General features: G+C 32.1%; 1 protein-coding gene across 1 annotated transcript in view; it reads left to right on the top strand.

Moving 5' to 3' along the window:
- Positions 1-22,825, top strand: part of LOC132695763 (uncharacterized) — a 124,569-nt gene that overhangs the window by 68,758 nt on the left and 32,986 nt on the right. Inside the window, exon 3 of the mRNA XM_060660220.1 lies at positions 15,764-15,887. Within this exon, the coding sequence (XP_060516203.1) occupies positions 15,764-15,887 (124 nt within the window). The remainder of the gene's footprint in view (positions 1-15,763; positions 15,888-22,825) is intronic.

Here is a 22,825-nt window from a genome sequence, read left to right as displayed (position 1 = left end):
TCTTCGTACCGCATTTTCCTAAACACAGATCGTTTGAGATGCAAACTTCGTTATTATTGTGAACGAACTTGCCGTTAAGTTGATTGCTTTTAGAAATTGTGACTTTTTTCGTATTCGACTAACGCAATTATGTATAACCCGATAATCGGTTGCCAAGGTTTTCGTCACCTGAGTCTTTCAATGAAGGAATATTCCAATTTAATCATTGAACATCTCGTCCTATGTATATTCTGTGCTCCCTCCCATTTCCAATATGGAGGAGCAACTACTAAATTAATTCTCGATTAATAATATAGACGCCACGGGTAATATCAACACGCGTTTCATTAGACAAATCTAATGAAGCAAATATTTAAAAAAAGGAAACCATAACCCAAGCATGGCGGCGATTAAATAAATTTTGCTCTCCATTTTCGTTCTAATTATCAATTTTATCTTGTATTTTTTTTTGCATTTTGTTGTACAAGCATCGTTCTGGATTGTGATTGCTTATAAAAATAGATAATAATTTATTCAGTCTTTCAGCTACATTGTACAGTAGTTAAGGTAGGTCAGCACTTAGTATGATATTAAGTAACAACTCAATAAAAAAACGTTAAAATAAAAACAATAAAAAAACGAAAAAGAGATCAATATGTATAGAATAAATTTAATAAAAGTATTAATTAATTAAGATATAAGAAGCAAAAGACATAAATTGGAAGACTATAAACATTCACCGATCACCCAGCAGCAAGATGTTTTTTGAAGATTGAAGTTGAATTATTTGACTAATGGTTCTCGGCAGTATATTGAAAAATTTACAGCTAAGATAATTACATGTTCTTTTCATAAATTCATGATTGTGTTTGTCTACACTAAAGTTATTTCGTAAATTTTGTATACCGGGTGGTAACGGAACTATTGTCCATAGCTGCATTTCAAAAGGGCTTGAGATACAAATATGAAATTTGGTAAGTTGAAAGGGTTGAATATTGTAAACATTTGTAGCATAAATCAAATCAAATAGCTAGTTCGGCATATTAGAAATCTTCCTGAAAATGAAAAAGAAGAAGGGTTTATTGTACGTGTCGGCGTAGAAATAAATGTGTTTGGTTTTGCAAATTGAACCCTAGTTTTAAATTTCGGAACGACTTTATTTTAAAAACTTTTGACATGAAGTATGTTAGGCAAACGTCATTTAGCGAGTCAAAAAAATTAAAAATATATAGGGTGTTCGATTGAAAACAACAAAATTGAGGTTATTTCCGGTGAAACCATAAACGCAATTCAATTGTTTTGTGCCACAAATTTTCTCAATGTTCAAACCTATTAGCGTACCAAATTGCATATTTTTAGTTCAACCCCGCTTTAAAATGCCGTGGACAGAATTTCGTTATTACGCAGTTACTGTTAGAATTTTGTTTTTTTTTAAATAAAGTAAAGTAAAGTAAAAAAAGGAAAGTAACATTTACTTCAGAAATTAGATACTACTTTCAGAAATATATCAAATACACAATGAATTTGAGACATTTGTGGGTGAATTTGTTCAGTCTAATGCAACTTAAATTACTGGTCATGGCTAAATTGGTATTAATATTAAAAAAAAATTAAAATTAAATTAAATTACATTATTATTAAATTTATTCCCCACTTGATTTCACTTACAGTAAATTTATCATTTCCAGAATGTCATAGCAACAACTAGGAATCAACAAGGATCTTAATTTTTGTATATTCCCTATTTTGAAAATGTAGTGGAAGCGCGTTGATAGGCGCTGCAAACAAACGAAGAGATACATACTTAAAACCAATTCTAAAAAGTCCTAAGTGTCTAAAATCAACTTCATATTAGTAATGCTTAAGCAAGGCGCCCGCGATATTTCGATCACTCTGTATTCGAACTTCATGAAAATTAATATAGTTAGGTTTTATGTAGTCCTGAATAAGAATTCGTTGATACTTTACTCTTAAATAAATCCCTAATAACCCTTCTCGATATTTTTATTAGTCCCGGTTGGCTGTGACTTCAGATTGATGTAATAAGAAACAAGGTTTTAGTGCGTTTTTGAGAGATCTATGCAACAACATAAAAAATATCAAAATCAAACCGCATTAAAAAAAAATTAAATCCCATACTATGTCAACTCCGAACTGGGACAGCTAGGAGTTGTGATGTGAATGAATCGGAGGAACTATAGTTTGTTTGATTAGGTAAATGGCTATTTAAGAAAATTAAGTATTATTATAATGTTATATGAGTTGAATCAAAATTACATACAAACCAGCAGTTCAGCCATGTGAATGTTTATTTAGTTTAAATAACTTATCATAATTTTTAATCCCTAACAAATTTAGTCTGAAGAAATAATAGTTTGGACTCACAATGTATTTTTTTATTGTTCCTGAATATTTATTTAAATGAAATGCTAATAATTTAGATCAAATACATTTTTATTTGAATAATGCGAACAGGTAGCAGGACTAAGCTTCTATTTAGGTGAAAAAGATGAAGGGATATGGCAAGATGTCGTGGAAGACGCCATATTTAATCAATAAACTAGCAGCTAATATGCAAATTTAAGTTTTTTTTTAAGTTTAAATTTTAAATTTTGTAAGTACTTATCCTTAAATTTAGGCCACAAATGATCCACATCACATTTAATTAAAAATATCTCCATTTCGATAATAATTGTTACGGCTGTGCCTCTAAAAACCTAATCCAATAGTCACGACACCTATAACAAAAGGCACAATGGCACGGGTACCGCACGTTGGATTAAGAATGTCACGTTGGTGCTCCATAAATGAAGGGTCAAGGGAACAAACAAGGAATGTCTTACTTTTTAAGAAATTGAGCTAGTGGCGTCGTTTAAAAGGTCTTGTCTATTGTTTGTCATGGACTTGTAGGTATAAACTAAAACTGTCCGATAAATATGCGTATTTAAAATAGCAGTGCGTTAGTTAAACACAAGAAATGTCCATGCCATCCGATTTTAATCGTTGAGGTTATGTGTGGGAGGCAACGTTTTGTTTGTATATTTTTGAGTCTGAGTAATGGTAAATGGTAATAATACAAGTATAAAATGTCCTCTGATAGCGATGAGTGTAAAAATGACGGCGATAGTACGAAAAAAAGAAAGAAAACAGGAAGCATGGTTTAAGTTAAATTTACGACTATAGTCTCATGAAGAAGGGCCGCGATGCAACTGTAAAAGACTGAAGTGTTTTGGAAATATAACCAGTCCAGACAGGAAACAAGTTTTAACATATTTTAATAGTTTGGGTTCAAACGACCAGCAAAATTGAACTGAGGTGGCTTTTACTTGATGAAAATCCATTTATCAAAATAAATAAGAAATAAAACTTCAGATTTTCATTTTCTTCACGAGGTCTTTTTCTTTGAACTAGAGTCATTGATCCAACCTAACTTATTAGATTGAATCAATGACTCTAGTTCAAAGAAAAAGACCTCGTGAAGCCAATGAAAAAGCATTTCGCTTGTCAAAATAAATAAGAACTAAAAGTTCAGATTTTCACGAAATTATATATTTTTACATGACAATTGTTTTGACAACACCATGTCTTTATCAAATGTCAAGTATCAAACTCAGACTCAAAAATATACAAACAAAACGTTGCCTCCCACACATAACCTAAACGATTAAAATCGGATGGCATGGACATTTCTTGTGTTTAACCAATGCATTGCTATTTTAAATACGCATATTTATCGGACAGTTTTAGTTTATACCTACAAGTCCATGACAAACAATAGACAAGACCTTTTAAACGACGCCACTAGCTCAATTTCTTAAAAAGTAAGACATTCCTTGTTTGTTCCCTTGACCCTTCATTTATGGAGCACCAACTAAACATTCTTAATCCAACGTGCGGTACCCGTGCCATTGTGCCTTTTGTTATAGGTGTGGTGACTATTGGATTAGGTTTTTAGAGGCACAGCCGTAACAATTATTATCGAAATGGAGATATTTTTAATTAAATGTGATGTGGATCATTTGTGGCCTAAATTTAAGGATAAGTACTTACAAAATTTAAAATTTAAACTTAAAAAAAACTTAAATTTGCATATTAGCTGCTAGTTTATTGATTAAATATGGCGTCTTCCACGACATCTTGCCATATCCCTTCATCTTTTTCACCTAAATAGAAGCTTAGTCCTGCTACCTGTTCGCATTATTCAAATAAAAATGTATTTGATCTAAATTATTAGCATTTCATTTAAATAAATATTCAGGAACAATAAAAAAATACATTGTGAGTCCAAACTATTATTTCTTCAGACTAAATTTGTTAGTGATTAAAAATTATGATAAGTTATTTAAACTAAATAAACATTCACATGGCTGAACTGCTGGTTTGTATGTAATTTTGATTCAACTCATATAACATTATAATAAATACTTCATTTTCTTAAATAGCCATTTACCTAATCAAACAAACTATAGTTCCTCCGATTCATTCACATCACAACTCCTAGCTGTCCCAGTTCGGAGTTGACATAGTATGGGGTTTAATTTTTTTTAATGCGGTTTGATTTTGATATTTTTTATGTTGTTGCATAGATCTCTCAAAAACGCACTAAAATCTTATGTTTCTTATTACATCAATCTGAAGTCATAGCCAACCGGGACTAATAAAAATATCGAGAAGGGTTATTAGGGATTTATTTAAGAGTAAAGTATCAACGAATTCTTATTCAGGACTACATGAAACCTAACTATATTAATTTTCATGAAGTTCGAATACAGAGTGATCGAAATATCTCGGGCGCCTTGCTTAAGCATTACTCCTGTAGAATGTTTGTTTCATAATTCTTTTTTGTTGGATACGTTTTACTATAAGGCACTGAAATGGTTTTTTTCACTGACACAGTTTTTTGTAGCGAAAAATTGAGAAATGCTTTTAGATATTTTTTCAAATTGAAAATGACGACAAATTCGAATTTAGGATTACCTAAAAGTAACTGGACCAATAACCAAAATTTTTAATGTTTTGGAAAAATAAATATTGCAAACCTTGTAAATAACGATTATTTTGTATATGATTTTAGGATCTTACAAATTTAAATTATACAAATTTCAAAGATAGCAGTAAATAGTATTTAGTGTCATCTTAAAACAACAGCATTAATAAATCTATAGTATTCGAAAGGTATAATGTAGATACTAACTAATTGAACGACTAAACAAGGAATGATGAAATTGGGAAAAGTGTCCCAGAGATTTCAATAAACTGGAACTGTTCAAAAATTCATTTAATTGGAGTTTTTTATTCATTCAAACCAATTACATTTCTTAGCTGGAAATTCAAGGTAACATTAAAAAAATGAAGAACCATATATATTAATATGAAGTTGATTTTAGACACTTAGGACTTTTTAGCATTGGTTTTAAATATGTATCTCTTCGTTTGCAGCGCCTATCAACGCGCTTCCACTACATTTTCAAAATAGGGAATATACAAAAATTAAGATCCTTGTTGATTCCTGGTTGTTGCTGTGACATTCTGGAAATGATAAATTTACTGTAAGTAAAATCAAGTGGGGAATAAATCCGGACAGGAAACAAGTTTTAACATATTTTAATAGTTTGGGTTCAAACGACCAACAAAATTGAACTGGCTTTTACTTGATGAAAATCCTTTATCAAAATAAATAAGAACTAAAACTTCAGATTTTCATTGGCTTCACGAGGTCTTTTCCTTTGAACTAGAGTCATTGATCCAACTTAACTTATTAGGTTGAATCAATGACTCTAGTTCAAAGAAAAAGACCTCGTGAAGCCAATGAAAATGCATTTTGCTTGTCAAAATAAATAAGAACTAAAAGTTCAGATTTTCACGAAATTATATATTATGACATGACAATTGTTTTGACAACACCATGTCTTTATCAAATGTTGATATCAAATTTGATAAAGACACGGTGTTGTAAATGTAAAAATATATAATTTCGTAAAAATCTGAACTTTTAGTTCTTATTTATTTTGACAAGCAAAATGCTTTTTCATTGGCTTCACGAGGTCTTTTTCTTTGAACTAGAGTCAGTCATTGATCCAACCTAATAAGTCAGGTTGGATCAATGACTCTAGTTCAAAGGAAAAGACTTCGTGAAGCCAATGAAAAACTAAAATTTCACGATGCTTATTTTGCTTATAATATAACACCTAAACGCGATTGGGTTGCAAAGGAAGTTTTTTTAAAGCATTCCATTCAATTTGGTTTGTTTACAACTCGCTACAACAACTTGCAAGAATCTAAGAAAAAATATTTGCCAGAAAGTTTGAACATTAAATGTTCAACTTGTGATATATAGGCAAATTTTGATCACAAAGTTTAATTTGTGTTTTGAGTATCCAAGGACAGACACATTGGCAAACAGGCAAAATTGAAAACACCAAATCCTGAAAGAGGTATTACAAAAATTCGCAAATTAACAATTCAAAATGCTTTACATAAACACAAGGCCCAAACATTCCATGATTTTAAAAGAGCTACTAGCAAAAATTGAAAAAAAAGCAATTGATTTGGATTACCAAAAAAATATTTCATGGCCAAACGTGACAACGAATATGTATTATCTGAGACAATTTTCCATATATAGTTACAACATTCACGTGTTGCCTATAGGCAAATTTATTTTTTATGCGTGTGCTTAAATAGTTGCATATAAAGAGCCAAATGAATTATGCTTTCCTTTATGCATTATGTAGAATACAAAACAAAATTTCAGAATGCGACAAAAATATGGGAGTGAATTTAAAACTATATATGGTTAAAAAAATGGAACCTTTTTTAAATGACAGATATATCAAAAAAAGTCCCTTTCCTATAGACCAAATTAAATAAATATAATCTATTCGGGAGCATTCAAAGCTTATCAAAACCCCATTACTACAGTCAAGCCTAAAATAACCTCAGCACTCAAAAATGTATTACCAGAAGGGGAGTTTGAACTTCCACTGCCTACATATACCGGTAAGTCGCAGTTTATTTATTAAAAAGAGTACTTAATTAAATAGTTTTAAACAACAAGTATTTCGAATCGTTTTTTTAAGTTCACACCTGGGAACGGTTTGGCATACTCGCAAGCCGAAACGTTGCCTATATAAAAAAAAGTAAAAATTAAAAGTAATTATGCTTATTCTGATGTATTACCGATACCTGCCACAAACTACAAAAATCTGATGATGCTCATGAAATTTTTTCAAACATGATGCTTAGGTCTATTACACTGCCTTACCTTACCAGTAGAATTTATTAAGATGTAATTGGGGTAAGAAAGCATTTTTTCCTTTTTCTAACTTATTACTAGTGATTCCATTTTAGCCTTTCTGCAAGCTTGTGCAGCCAATGGCCCACAATTGTGACTTTCGCACATTTCCTGTTCTTTTTGTTTTTTTTTAAAGAATATTTTGTATTTTTTTCTGTTGGCTTTATAGATTTTACTAAAATAAGTTTACGTACTTCATAGAATGTACTTTAATTTCAGTAAATAAAAATATATACTGTTTAATTTTAAAATATCCAATTTTCTCAAAACAAAAATAACGTGGCATCCCTTGTTTTTTCCTTCAAAATTCAAATGATTTAGTTATTCGTATTTAAACTCATTTTATTTGCTTTTAATTAATCAAAGAAACGATTGTTTGATATAATGAACAAAGCAAATCCAGTTTTTTTATTTGGTTTAAATAAATAATTATTTGCCATAAATAAACATATAAAAATCAAACAAATTATTGAAAATATTGAAATACATAAATTTATTTGATACAAGCAAGAATTAGCCTATCGAAACAAATTTCGTTCATTGGAAATAAAAAAGTTCCAAATAAATCTTGATTTTTTTCAGTGTAGCACTCGATTTAGGTCTTGAAATACCATATGCAAGTGCCGAATATGCATTTGTATGGTAAACGGCAATAAGATTAGATCCACCCAACTACTTTTTAATATATTTAATAATTCGGTGGCAAAGAATTAGTTTTTGCAGGATTAACCAAGTGAGAAAGCCATTTCTGCGCGTTCTCTATAAAACAAGCGATATAATTCGTTTTCCAAAGTTTTCCAACACGGTTATGTCTGAACCGGTATCTTAAATCCCTAACGGCACTTGATTGAAACTGAAATTAGACAATTCGATTCGAACAGAAGAGCAGCCAACAAAAACTACGCGGATTAATTTAAATTGCAGGGTTACTTTTGTTTTACCCCGGCGCATATATATTTTATTCATGCCATTCTTCGTTCCGGAGAAAATAAAATCCAGGATTGATGTTTAAAGTGGGTCCTTGTCGGTACTTTTAAACAATGTCTCTCGTTGAGCTTCAATCGCTTTAAAATAAGAGGACCGACGGTAATATCTTATTTAATAGACGATTGCTGAAAACTCAGACGAAATTTATAAATTTACGTGTAACCTGTTTTCACGCTGAAAGAAAATTAAGGATCATTTTGGATTTGCCGAAACCGAAGGGGATAGCCTGTCGAAAAAGACAAATGTCTTTATTTTTTTTTCGACAGTTTATTTCACGAAGTCACATAAACATTCCCGACTGAAAGAAAAACATACGCTCGAGAGGGAGATATATACATTTTTGAAGCTCTATAGAGGGCGTTGTTGGAGCTATATGATAAATGTCCTATCATACCCATTGGCTCCCAACAACATTGACATCAAAATTTAATTTCGGAATATTTTTTTATGTAAAAATCGTGTCTCAAATATTGAACGGCCCCACACAGTGAATGACTTTAATTTGCCCTGCTGTAGTATCAATGGTTTAGACAATCTCCTTGGTCTGAGGTAGCGGATGGGGCCGAAATACATTTACGTAAAACCAATATTATCCGATCCGTTCAGCCGATTTAATCTAAAACGAATGAAAACGAGCAGGACAATAACAATTTAATTCGTTTTTCGCATGTCGATCTAAAAAACTATTAACAATGGCAGGAGGGGGGGAGGACGATTCAGCAAAGCGCCTTAAAATTTCTTTACAGCTTCCGGTAATTAAAACTTTTCGAAAAAAAAGTTTTCAGTTTTACAGTTACGCAGCGAAGTGGTCCATTGATCGGGAGCCCACGCATATTTCTTAATTTTATTTTTGTTTAATGTTTATCATTGTTCGCTTCCTATTTCAACTTTCCTTGTCTTGAGTATTTAAAGCAGTTTTTTCGTACTTCCCGTAATCCTATCGCCCTTTTGATTATGACCGAAGCTTTGAACGTTTAAATTGACTATACATGAATAAGCAAGATATCGAAACGAACTAGAGTTTCCTTTTCTTTTTCGAACAATTATAATTCGAGGGCGAATTAAACGACTTTTAAAAACGATTCCCTCTTTCGACAACAGTTCCCCTAATTTATCACGAAATAGTCTAACGAGACACGAACTTTTATTCGCAGTCACTAATAAAGCATTTCAAGACAGCTCTTCCGCTATGTAGAATACTGATCAAACTCAACATCTAAATTCGTTTAGAAATACTGAAGATAACGGAATTTGCCCCCATATCAGTTTATAGATTTTTCGTTGAGGGAAAAGATTTTACGATGGTGTGGAGTTTGCAATCGAACCAGCTCCAAGAAATATTCCACTAAATGAACCTTGAACCATGAAATTAACTGAAGAAACAATTTTTCAAATAATCTATTGAAACACAAGGGATTTCAATTGTTAGTAATAATAAATCGAAGTGTAAGGCATAGCTCAGTAAAGCAACATTATTCTTAAACTCAGGCTTCTTTAATATCTTCAACCGCGTTTCTAACCGCATCTTTCCGAAAAACTATTAAACTTACACTTTAAAATTCTTAAATAAATTCACTACCTTACAAATATGAACTCCCAAGCCACTAAATTATACTCTTCAATCAAACTTCATACAACGGGAATTCCGTTTATATCTGCTCCTTCTTATAAGATATCTAAAAAACGTAGTAATATTTTCACCGAAAGCACACATTTCACAGCAAAATTTGCAATCAAGAATTCCACAGAATCAATAAATAAAATTAAATGTTTAAAAAATAACGTCACACTAATTTGTTTTCATGTGACAAATGTATTGCCAGTATGCCTATAAAGAATACCATTTACATTAAAAAGAAATAAATTCTTAACCTTTTATTTATTTTTGAAACAAAACTATTTTGAATTGAATAATCATTTAAATCATTTGAATTAATCATAATCATTTACCTTTGAACCGATTGTTTGGTGGGGCAATTATTAAGTGCGATATTAGTTATGAATTTCATAGGTTCTAATGGCATAGATATGTGGGTGACGTTTAAACTGGTTTCACTGGTACTGATTGACAGATATCCAATTTTGTCAATCTTATTAACAACTTGCAACCTGAAAATCAATTTACAATAGAAAAAAAAGTTAATTAAATATCGTCATAGACAAAATTTAAAAGAAAAAAGAATAACCACAATTGTAAAACGATTTTTTCGATAGTCCTCTGAATATAATATTTTATTAAGCAAATATAATTTTATAGAAGTGCAACAAATAAAATCAAATAATGTTTTAATAAACGTATAAAAAAACATTCAAGAGAATGTTATCACAACTTCAATCAAGATTTTATATTTTGAAAGTAAAGGACAGAAATTAAATTTACTTGAAGCTTTGGAAATTAACAAATGAAAAAATCCAAATATCCTATTAAATGATCGATTAAATCTTAACAACTCAGCCTTATTAAACTTGTTTTGCGTCTAATTACCTAGCGCCATAAAAAAAATAGTATTTTAAAGAATTTCTTGCAAAATTTATTCCATAGGCTAAAGATTAGTAGTTTTAGTAATTCTGAGTAACACTATTTTATTGAAAAGGAACCTGGAATTTCCAAATCTTATCTACCGCAGCTTTAGGATAAAATGTAGGAACTAAAAGATTTTCGCGGAACAAGCCGAATGCTATCTGCTTAAACTATTTAAATTATACGGAAAAGTTTTATTCTTTTATATTTCTGCGTTTCTCCGGATTTAATTCGTAAACCATATTTAACGGTCGCTAAAAATTGGAAAGAATAAGCAGCATGACTTTCTCAAATTTGAAAGCATTTTTGGAAGGTAAGAAAACAAAATATTCATCTGATCATTTCGTAAAAATATGTAATCGGCCTAACTAGTTCTTCAATGAAATAACAAATTAATATATTAGGTTGATTGGCTTTCACTCCATTTAGTACAATAAAATCACAAAATAAGAAAAAGAAAGAACACAGATTTTTACAGTTATTTAATGGCGCCTTTACCAAATACAAAATACTACAATATTCCGACTTCTGTATATATAAACAGGTGGTAATAGACCTAATTACCGTTATTATAAAGTCATGAATTTAGATTTAACGACGCAGAGTGATTCAAACCCATTTGGTATTTTACTAATAGATCCGAATATCTTCCAACAAATTTAGTTTTTTGCTTTTTGATGCATGATGTAAAATATGAAAATTATCGTCAAGCTTGCGCATTTCCGAATTTAAATTTTCTGGACTTAACGTACTTAACTGGACTTAAAGTACCATAAACCCTCATACTCTTGCAAAATGGCTGCATTTTATTCTTTTATCAACAAACTGCTCAATATACCACTTTCCACACAAGATTTGGAAATTGAATTAAATAATATAAAACATATAGTTTTCAGCAATCGTTTCGACCTTTTTTTGATACATAAGATTATAACTAAAAAACAGTTTCAAATAACTCTGAACTCGATCCATCCCATTTTAAACACCAAACCCATAATTTATAAAACCCTAGCAAGAAAGTTTGGAAACATCTTGGTTTCAAGATTGCTTTTAAAACTGAAAACACCTTAGGAAAATTAAAAAAAAAACAATGAAACTATATCACGAAAAACTCAAAAATCCGGAGTCTGCAAGTTAAAATGGGAATCATATCCAAAAATTTGTATCGCACAAACCAGTAGAACATTTAAGACAGAACGTATAAAAACGAAAGTTCGAATTGTACCCATTTAAATTCAGAAATGCACAAGTTTGACGATAATTTTGTTATTTTACATAATGCATGACAAAGCAAAAGCTAAATTTGTTGGAAGCTATAGATTAATAAAATAACCTGTACGTACTGACGAATAGGATTTTAATGTTAAATCTAAATTTATTACCCTACAATAACGGTAATTAAGAATCTATTGCTACCTGTTTATATATCCCATTTTTTGTTTTAATTTAATTGTATTAGAATGTGTGGAGTTTGATATTTATCCTACAAAAATAATAGGAATCGTTGGCTTGATTTTTAGAATGATGATTAAATCGGAGCCTAGTTGTTACGTTTTCATTTACACTAATATAACTCCAAAATTCCAGTAATTTATGTAGTTACCCTTATTATACATTGTGGTGACTGACATGTTTGCGTCTAAAACAATCAATTGTTGTTTAATACAATTCAATTACAGAACATAACCACTAGAATAATTGTATTGGTTGTATGAAATTTGCCCAGAACATTTTAACAGGGAGGAGAATCAATTTATGCAAAATTAATTCATATACGCAATGGTATTCGAGGAAATTAAATGTATCTTACTAATTCAGTCGCGCCTTCGCGTGTATTCAGTTGGTCATCGTCCGCGTAAAACGAAAGAGTTTAGTTTTTAGAAAACTAACGCGTAATTTTGCACCAGATGTATTGTGGGTAAACAGTAGATGCTCATAATAAACCCACATGTACGCAATTTGCAAATCTGGTGGGCATTTATCCGTTTATTTATATTTACACACAATCCCTGCATATGCTACAGCTTTAAATGTATCGTAAATCACGTTAATATTGAAATTTACGTCCAGATCGGCGAAATCGGCAAATGCCGAGTTTTTTTTTAATTACGCGGCTAATAAATTAAGTCAAGCAACTCAAAAATGTTTAACAAATCACGTGGGGCAAGTTTAACATTTATCCGTTACACTAATCGTATGAATTTGCATAAAACGCTTTCAAAATTCACAGTTGTACAGTCTTTCTCTCGAAGGCTCTCACCTTAATTATGTCTAAGCGAGCCATTTTACTTCGAAATGCCCCTCTAACAGCTCCATACGTCTTCTTTGCGGTTTTAGCCTTCCGTGTGCGAAATCTAAATGCAGAACCTTCGGCGTGCATTCATCTCTAAATGCCTTCAAATATGCGCTTTAAATAATTTCACCGGTTTTGTTTCCCAAAGGCGAGTTTTATTCGGCTAATTCGACGTACGTAACAGTGAAGCGTGGTCGGGCTACCAACTGCCATGTAGAGAGTAGTTAAATTAGTATTTAATAAATAGTAGGCTCTTAATTTTGCAAAGAAACTTCCACAAGCTACTGTAATACTATTTACAAAACTTCTGGATTCTTCCTGCTTCAGTTATTCATGACTTGTTGCCGTTTCCCCAATCATCCCTTTGGTAATGTTCAAATTGACACCTTTTTATATTCCTTTGATAATCTGATTCCGAAGCTGCTTCAGAATTTGCATCACTCAGTAGAAAACACACTGCTGTTGCTGTATTATTTAAACGAAAATACTAAAAGAAAGGAAATATTGACAGTTGACATTTGTTTTTGTTTGTTGTCATAAATAATAGCAATAGCCTTAATACCCTTATATTACGCATTTAATTTTCGAAAACTCAATATATTTTTGAAAAAACAAAAAATGGGAGATTATGATTTTCCAATTCAGTGGTAAAACGTATGTTACGGTGTCTAGCGTGTAAATGGTTAGGCAAATGCAGTTGCGTTTCCATAGTTTTGGTTTTAGATGAAACTGCTAAGGGCTTTACTGTCATAAGCTTTCAATTTGATCGTTGCAAAAAAGTTAGACTCTGAAGAAGCCAACAGGATACTTTTTCCAAAACTTCGATTCCTCCTGCGTCGGTTTTTGCTGAGTCGAACTTGCTAACGTGTAGCCAATCATCTTGTTGGCTTTTTCAGAGCTTGACTGTAACTGGCTCGCATTTTACTCTGTAACTGCTTATATATTGTTTGAGGGGGCGGAGCTAAATGAGGGGCATAAACACCGTCTCGGATGACTCATTCCCATATTGGTGATAGGTAAAGACCTGAGTCGCGGTTAAGATTGTTAGGTTGTTTATAGATTCCTATCGACTCATGGGTTTTTAGGTTAAGACAAAATTCCATTTGAAATGCCAGGAGTTTACAGCATTCCATGCATTGGAGAGATCGGACGAAAAATATCAACTAGGCTCAACAAACACAATCATGAAACCGAACATAAAATTTTATTCGATAAAACTAAAATTCTTGCATGTAATCAATTCTTCTACCAACGAAAAATCCGAGAGTCAATAGAAATTTATAAACAACCTAACAATCGCGACTCAGGTCTGTACCGGTCACCAATATGGGTATCAGTCATCCGAAACGATATTTATGCCCCTCATTTAGCTCCGCCCCTTCAAACAATATATAAGCAGTTACGGAGTAAAATGCGACTCATTTTCAGTCATGCTCTGAAGAAGCCAACAGGATGATTGGGGAAACGTTAGCGAGTTTGACTCAGCAAAAACCGACGCAGGAGAAATCCAGAAGTTTGGTAAAAAGTATTACATTAGCCTGAAGAAGCCAACAGGGTGATTGGCAAAACGTCAGCAAATTAGATTCATCAACAACCGTTAAATTATATTAAAGTGAATACTGATTAGCAAAATTGCCTTACGTAAAACTAAAACTAATATCATTGGAATAAATATTAAGATCTGTTTCTCTGAGACGGAAGAAAAAAGAAATTAAAGAAACGAGAAGGAAGCCAAAAAAAAAAATAAATAAATATGTTACAAAACTTTTCAAATAAATTCTTGTATCAATCCGTCATCGTGTTATAAAAGTATGTTTTTTCCACGTTAAAAGCTGAAAATTGTAGCATACAGCAGAGAAATTTCCAAAAACTTAAACTGTTATAATTAAACATAATCTCCACGGCCTCAGAATTTTGATGAGAAGCTTTCCTACTCCAAGTGCTTTAAAATACTGTATCAAACTTTAAGTTGATATTACTACCTGATAGTAAACTTTAAATAAGCTGTTACGCGCTTAGAATTTTAATCAGGGTGGTTGAACCGGGGAGCAGCTCTAATTTAATGTTTGTTATGATTAGAAAGTAATGCCCGTAAAGGTATTGAGCCGGAACATACTATTCTATCTCAAAGGCGCGTCCCGTTCAACAAATCAATCGAAAAAAAGAACACCCGAAGACATTAAACGCATTTTAAGCGACATTTTTTACACGAAAATCGTTCAGCGACTTAATCTAAAAATGTCGACAAAAGTATGGAAATGCCCAAATCCGGATCGCGGCTCAAATTAAAAAGATATCAGAGCCATTCAAAAGCACTTATGATGGCAAACTGCAAACGCAAAGCTTATATCCGACTAACAACGTGATCTTCATTCCCAAACCGTTCAACTTCCGGGAAAAAATACAGTTTGAACTTCCCGCGGACTTACAAGCTTTGACAAACTAGCGGTTTCGAACTCCTTCGAATTTTGCCGCAATTGTTGCCCCTAATCCAAAATTTTAAGAGCGATTTTCCCACGAACTTAAAATATTTGCACACCCTTGAAAACACGTAGTCCATGTTTTGTATTTAGCTAATAATTTAGCCATCGCACACGCACACCTTTACAAACCCAAAACGACAAATAATATCAATAGCTTTTTGAGTTCAGCTGATCTGACTGACGGTACCTAGTATTCTTTATTGCAGACGGTGATAGAAGCGTGTCAGAAAAAGCGGCAGTGCAAGTTTCAGACATCACCCACCACATTCGGAGGTGATCCGTGTCCAGGAATACCCAAGTACGTCGAAGTTGCCTACAAGTGCAAACCATGTAAGTAATTTCCTTTTATTTGGAACAAATATATTTTATTGAAACTATGTTAAATGTTGAACGTAGGCCAGAAAATTGAAATTATTTTCCTGTGATCAAAATTATAGTGTTTTATTTGAAAAACGCTTTTATATTATAAAATATGTGACGCAAACGTTTATAAGATTTTTTTATTTTTCAGTGAGGGTACTTTAAGCCGTTTATGAAATCTAATAGGCTACTACCAATGGACACCTTTTAATAAAATATCGATTTAATTTAACACTTACCTTAATACTCAAGTTTTTTTGATAAAAAATAATTAAGTTTTCTTTAATTCAGACAATTTTTTTAAGATTTCGTTTAATGCAATGTGTAAAAATCTGAAACGCCAGTATTAACCAGAATCAATTCTTGTCTACCTTAAGAGGAACAAAAAGGAGGGGTGTAATAACAAAGTATGCAAAAAATGTATACTATGATACTATCATTAGTTAGCTTATTACAATGTCATTATTCATCAACAAATCAAAGCAGTAATTTTGGGGCTTTTAGAATAACACATTATTAACTTTATATGACGTTATATTAAATTTTTCAATTATATTTAGAATTTTATTTCAATAATTTGTATTCCAATAAGAGGTTTCCAATGTGTTTTTTTGCTACTCTTCTTACCTCAACCTTTGTTTATGTTATTCGGTTCTTAATTTATTTTTAGAAATATTCAAGCAGTTCGTGAAAGTGTGGCTGAAAATAAAATGTGCGCACAACTTTTGGACGTTAGCCGAACTTCATCATGGCGAATTTTGTTAGGAATTATTAAAAAAAAAATCCCGTTTGCAAGCGTCCAATAAAAAAATCAATTCTGGAATACCGTCTATGCGATCGAAAAAAATACTGAACGAGAAGATTCAAGAGATCAAACTCTATAAACCTTAGTCCTTCATAATACTGAAAATTGGGGTTCCCTAATAATGATAATTCATGGCCACATAGCCCTTATGGACAGCTAACACTTTGGTATTTAAAGTTTTTGCATATTGTACAGGGTGCTCTGGATGTTATTAATATTAAAAAATGTAGTAGTTGCCTCAAATTTCCTGCTGTCGACTTCAAATTTGGAATATAAAAATCCGTACCCACATCTATACTTTTAGAAACTGGGCGCAATCTAATATCGCCAAGTTTTTTTTTTCATTTTTGAAATTTTTTTTTGGGTAAATTAGGCGTCCAGAATAAAAATATTGTCTCAAAGACTATTTACCTTATCGGCAAAATTCTTGGACCAGGAACTATGGGAGATCCGCGACTATAACTTTTATTTCAGGCATTTTTTTGATTATATACAGGGTTTTTCAATTATGGACCATAATCTAAAAGACCCTGAAAATTGTTCTTTCCTAAAGTAAATTATTAGCCGCAAATCAAAATTTATACTTTACTATAAGCTGCACCACATATTTATTATTTACACGGTTTTCGCTATTCCTTGAGTTCAGTCAAAAGATGGAATAATTTGGTTTAAACCGTATCGTAAACTGAGGCGAGCGTTAAAATTTGCTGAATTACAGTTCTTATGTATTATACAGGATGCGCGAAATATTTGAACAAAAATATTATTTAAATCGCTTTCAATGGTATAAATTTTTATATATACCAAAGTTTGCCATGATTTTGAATTTTGACGACCGAGAAGGGCACCTCATACAGGGTGTGCGCATAATAAAAATACATCGATTTTACGAAAGTTCCGTAGTGGTCCGCAGGAGTACGATACAAAAACACTGCGTCCCTCTAAGACAAGGAACCGCTTCGCGGCAAGCGCTACGAACTCGCCCTGCCCAGCGACGATTTGTTACTTTCGAAAATCGATGAAATCGAATTTTTCGAAAGTATCTAAGCTCGTATAAAAATTTTAGATCACGGTAACGGTAGGCCCTATGGGATCGCCTTTGGTCCAGATATGATCACCGTCTGTCCGTTCTCCGTTCTCCGTTCTCGTCTTTTGTTTTTTCCTGAATAACTTTCGAATCGTTCGAGCTACAAAATTAAAATTTGCCTCATTTTTAACCCTCCACGAGACACGTAAGCTTGTAAGAAATGGCCCTGATCCGAAACCGGTATCCACCTTTTTTTTACGATTTTCGACTGTTTTTTGGACATTGCTATGAAACACGATAAGTGTCCGAAATTTGAAGCAATCGACTTCATTTTTGGCAAATATATGCAGCTTTGCCCCGTGACGAGATCTATTGCAAATGAGGGGGGGGGGGGTTGGCAAGTATTCTAAAAAAAATAAAAATCCTGTGTGCAAGGGTCTACAAAAAACATAATTTTTCAAAAACCGTTTACGAGACCAAAAAAATTCTTGAATCAGAAGACGCAGAATATACGGCTCCATAAACTTTTATTCTTGACTTTACCAAGTATTTTTAAAAAAATATATTTTTTTTGGTAATTTCAGCTTCCACAAAAATATGTTTTCCTCCATAATCGTTAACCCAATCGGCAAAATTCTTTAGCCAGTAGACGCGGAAGATCCAGTGCGATAACCTTTATTCTAGGCATTTTTTCGATTATATACAGGGTTTTCAAATTATAGGTAAAAATCTAAAAGACCTAGAAAATTGTTCTTTTATAGAGTAAATTATTAGCCGCAAGTCAAAAATCGTAAAAAAAAATGGCTAATAAGTTCAATCAGTGTCATAGGCCGCATCAAGAGCCACAATTTTTGTATTTGCAGGTTTCGTCTATCACATACGCTGCTCCGGATATTTGAAAAATCCATATTGAAATCGCTATTTCGGGGGCTGTGAAGACGCGATGACGTCATTGATTATTACGGCGCACTGCATGGTTTCATAAAAAACTTATTTTCTCGAAATCTATTTACTATTTTCAAAAAATTCTTGGACCAGGAAACGTGGAAGATCCAGGGCTATAATCCCTACTTCGAACATTGTTTGATTCATATACAGGGTGTGTCGTTTATGGGCAAAAAATCTAAAAGATCCTAAAAATTTCCGTTTTACTGGATAAATTATTGGCAATAAATGAAAACCCGTTAAAGATGGGATAATTTTATTTGAACAGTATTGTAAACTGTGTCGAGAGAGAGTTTCAGATTTCGTCAATTATACAGGGCGCGAGCTATTTGAAAAAATGTCATTATTTTTGTTCGTTGTATTTATGATATTATTTGTGCAAATTTTAATATTACCGATGTTTGCTGTAACTTTGAAGTTGGACGAGATGTGAAGGACACTTTATACAGGGTGCATGCACAATAAAATTACATCGATTTTGCGAAAGTTCCATAGTGTTTCACAGAAGCAGGATAGAAAAACAATGCGTCTCTCTAAGACAAGAAACCGCGAAGCGCCTTCTTTTGGAAATAAAAAGCGGATCCATGATACATGCGACGAACTTACCCGGCCCAGTGCCGATTTTTTGAAGGCAATCTTGTTCCATCTGGGGTAATGAAAATCTTAGACAGATCCACGAAACGTGTCACAGTTTGGTGCGGTTGTTGGGCTGCATTTTTTTGAAGATGAAGACGAAGAAGCTGTTATAGTAAATGGAGAACGATACCGAACGATTGATGTTTTTTATGAGATTAAATAATGAAAATGGATATAGAGAATATGTGGTTCCAACAAGATGGTGCGACATGTTATATAGCAGGTGAAACAGTAAACTTATTGGATACACAGTTTGGAGGCAGGCTTATCTCCAGGAAATTGGCCACCATGGTTGTGCGACTTGACGCCGCCAGATAATTTTTTGTGGGACTATGTGAAAAGTAAAGCCTAAGAAACTAATTCGCAAACCATTCGTGACATACTTCAAGAAATATGTTTAGCGGTAATGGAAAAAACTTCAACAAAGGATCGTGTGCTGCCAGAAGAGTCGTGTTGTGTTTCACGTATAATTATACACTATCCAGCAACATAAATTACTTTTAGGTATATTATGAAACTTTTAGTTTATTCGTTATCAACATTTGAAACCTCTTATTGGAATACGCTTTCGTTTTAATGTTATATTTAATATTCAAGTTAGTAATTCAACTTTAGTTGTAATTGTTTTAATATAATACACTGGTATTATTCCCTTGAAGTATCCCCTATTTGCTTTGGTATTTAAAAAAAAAACATAATTCACATCATTCATATTCATCTATCTGCACTTTGCACTTTTTTTAATAACATTTTCCGTAGTCTTTTAAAATAAACACTATATATTATATTATATTATATATTAATTAATTGGGTTCGTTTTCTTAACACATTAATCTGAGGTCAACCAGAAGCGATATCCCCAGAAAATCAGAAAATAACTCGAAACACTTTTGTCATTTATACCTTACCCACACTCAATCTGTGGACACACTGCATATTAAAATGAAGGACTTTTGTTTTTAAACAAGGATTCAATAATGCTGTAACTTAATAGACCTGCGAAAAAGAGACGTAAAAAATATTGTTTTAGAATTGGGTTTGTGAGATATGCTGCTAAAGCCAAATGTCCAACGCTTTCCGCACTTAAAAACAATAAAAAAATTATCGAACCATTTCAAAGCAAAGATTTAAAAATGCACCATTTCAATGGTTTCTTTTATTTAAGGTCGCTTTCACACCAAATACAATTTAAAAAAACAAATGCATTAGCATAAGATAATTGGTAGAACGCGTTTTTGGAATTAAATTCTTTGACGGATACGGAAACTTCATTAGAAACAAGACGAGAAAACGGAATTTAATATAAAAATCACTATTTTATATCGTGGCCCCGAGAATTAAATTAGATTTTTTTTGTCGCTCTATCGCGAATCGAAAAATATAGGAAATGAAATTCTCACTGAGCTCAGCCCATTTTCGAGGCAACCTAATAATTTTCCGCATTGGTACTGAACCAGTGACGTACTACTAAATTGTTGCAAAAATATAACACGCACATGCGGCTTATTTGTAAATATTTGTAATTTTATAAATTTATTTTATTTATTTTATTTTATTTACCCGTTTAAAGACGAGCCCACAATAGTCTTCGCAGGAAGGTGCAATATTACAAACAGTACAGCAAAACAAAATTTTAAATATTAAATAAACTAAAGTAAAATTTATTATTACAGGTAATATTGAAAATTTTGTTGTAAAAGTTTCAAGGTGGCACATAAAAATTTATGTTAAACAATAAACTTTTACTTATTATTTTGGATAGGTGTATAATATAATTTAAAACCAAACGATTCTTTATTGAAATAAAATTTTTGTCTAGTCTGTTCATAACAATTTTCTATTGCAAAATTTGATTTATGAGAAAGCTTTAAAAAAAACTTTTTGCATGTTCGAAATACAAATCCCAACATTTTTATAGTTTTTATACAAGTATTAATATGCTCGTAAAAGAACAATTTTTCATAAAACATAACTCCTAGATTATTTACTTGTAGGCTGTAGGTATATAAAATTTTATTATAGTTTCTAGTCAAAGTGATTGCATTACATTTTGAATAGTTCAAAAATAGTGAATTATTTCGGCAATACTCAGCAAACCTATTAGGATCAGATTGCATTTTCTGTATGTCTTCCAATGAGTTAATTTTTCTAAAGATTTTTAAGTCGACAAAAACACGTCTTTATTTATTTATTTATATAAATAAGGACCCTGTGGTACCCAGGATAAAGTTTGAGAAACTAAAGATTTACGATTTTTTCTTAAAATAAACTGAGACCTGTTATCAATGTACTACTTCAGCTTGAGTTAATTTTGTTATTAATATGTTGCGGTTAATTTTATCAAATTCTTTGCTAAGATCTGTTTAGACCGCATCCACCTGAATAAAACCATCCATAGAATCATGAAGAAACTCTGAATATGATATTAAATGCGATTCTAAACTTTTACTTGCTTCCAAGCCGTGTTGTTCTGCTAATATTATTTCTTCTACTCAGTTAAAAATATGGATTCTAAAAGTTTGGAGAGCACAGAGAGTTCGCTTATGGGCCTATAATTCTGAAATTAATTCTTTTTGCCTTTTTTAAAACTTAGTATTATTGCCGCATTTTTCCACACTCCTGTAGAAGGATTGATTGAAAATTATAGACAATAGAAAATATAGTGATTCACCACATTTGTAAAAAAATGTTCCCGACAGTTTTGATGGGTTCAAGTTATTTAGCTTGTTTTTTATTTCTTTATGGGTAAGAAACACAGAAAATAATTTTGGACGAGAGTACTGATAATACTCTCCGCCGCTACAGAATTTTCACCATTTATATAGGCAGCAAAATTACAAAAAGCGTCGCCAATGCAAATGCATTTCATTCCGCATTTTGAAAAAAGATTTATTTTTGTGGTCGACGCAATTCGAAAAGCGCTTAGAATTTTCTGTTATTTCCTGTTTTATACGTAATACAATTATTTTGGTCATTCTTTATCAAGTTTTTAACTTGACATCTACGATATTTAAATTCGTAACAGTACCTGTCATTATTTTTCCATTTAGAGTAAGCTTATAATCTGTTACGTGTGTGTGCGTGTCTTATGTGTTATAATCAGAACGACACACGTATCAGAGTATTTTTAAATAATATTTATTAAATCCACCAAACATAATACCATGATTTTATTATTGATTATAACGCTTCACAAATAACACATCTCGGTTCTGGTTTTCTTTCAGTTGTTTAAGACCGGATTAAGCGGAGATTTAACCGCTATTCCTGAAATCTTATCTTAGGCCCATCGAAGTCTTAAGAAGTTGATGCACAACCCTATTTAGATTTAATACGCCAAGGCCCCTTAGTAATTTTTGGACGAGTTTGCCTGCCTCATTTAGGGTGCCACGAAAATGCTAGAATTGCGCAGTAATCTCGGTTGATTCCGGGTCCCACTAGCGATTAGGTAATATCATTAAGCCCTTTAATGAAGCCCAATCATCCCCCACCCCC

The sequence above is a fragment of the Cylas formicarius genome, unplaced genomic scaffold (genome assembly GCF_029955315.1).
Source record: "Cylas formicarius isolate icCylForm1 unplaced genomic scaffold, icCylForm1.1 PGA_scaffold_12__32_contigs__length_19106922, whole genome shotgun sequence".
NCBI lineage: Eukaryota > Metazoa > Arthropoda > Insecta > Coleoptera > Brentidae > Cylas > Cylas formicarius.
Note: the sequence above shows the minus strand (reverse complement) of the source record. Positions and strands in the feature narration are given on the sequence as shown.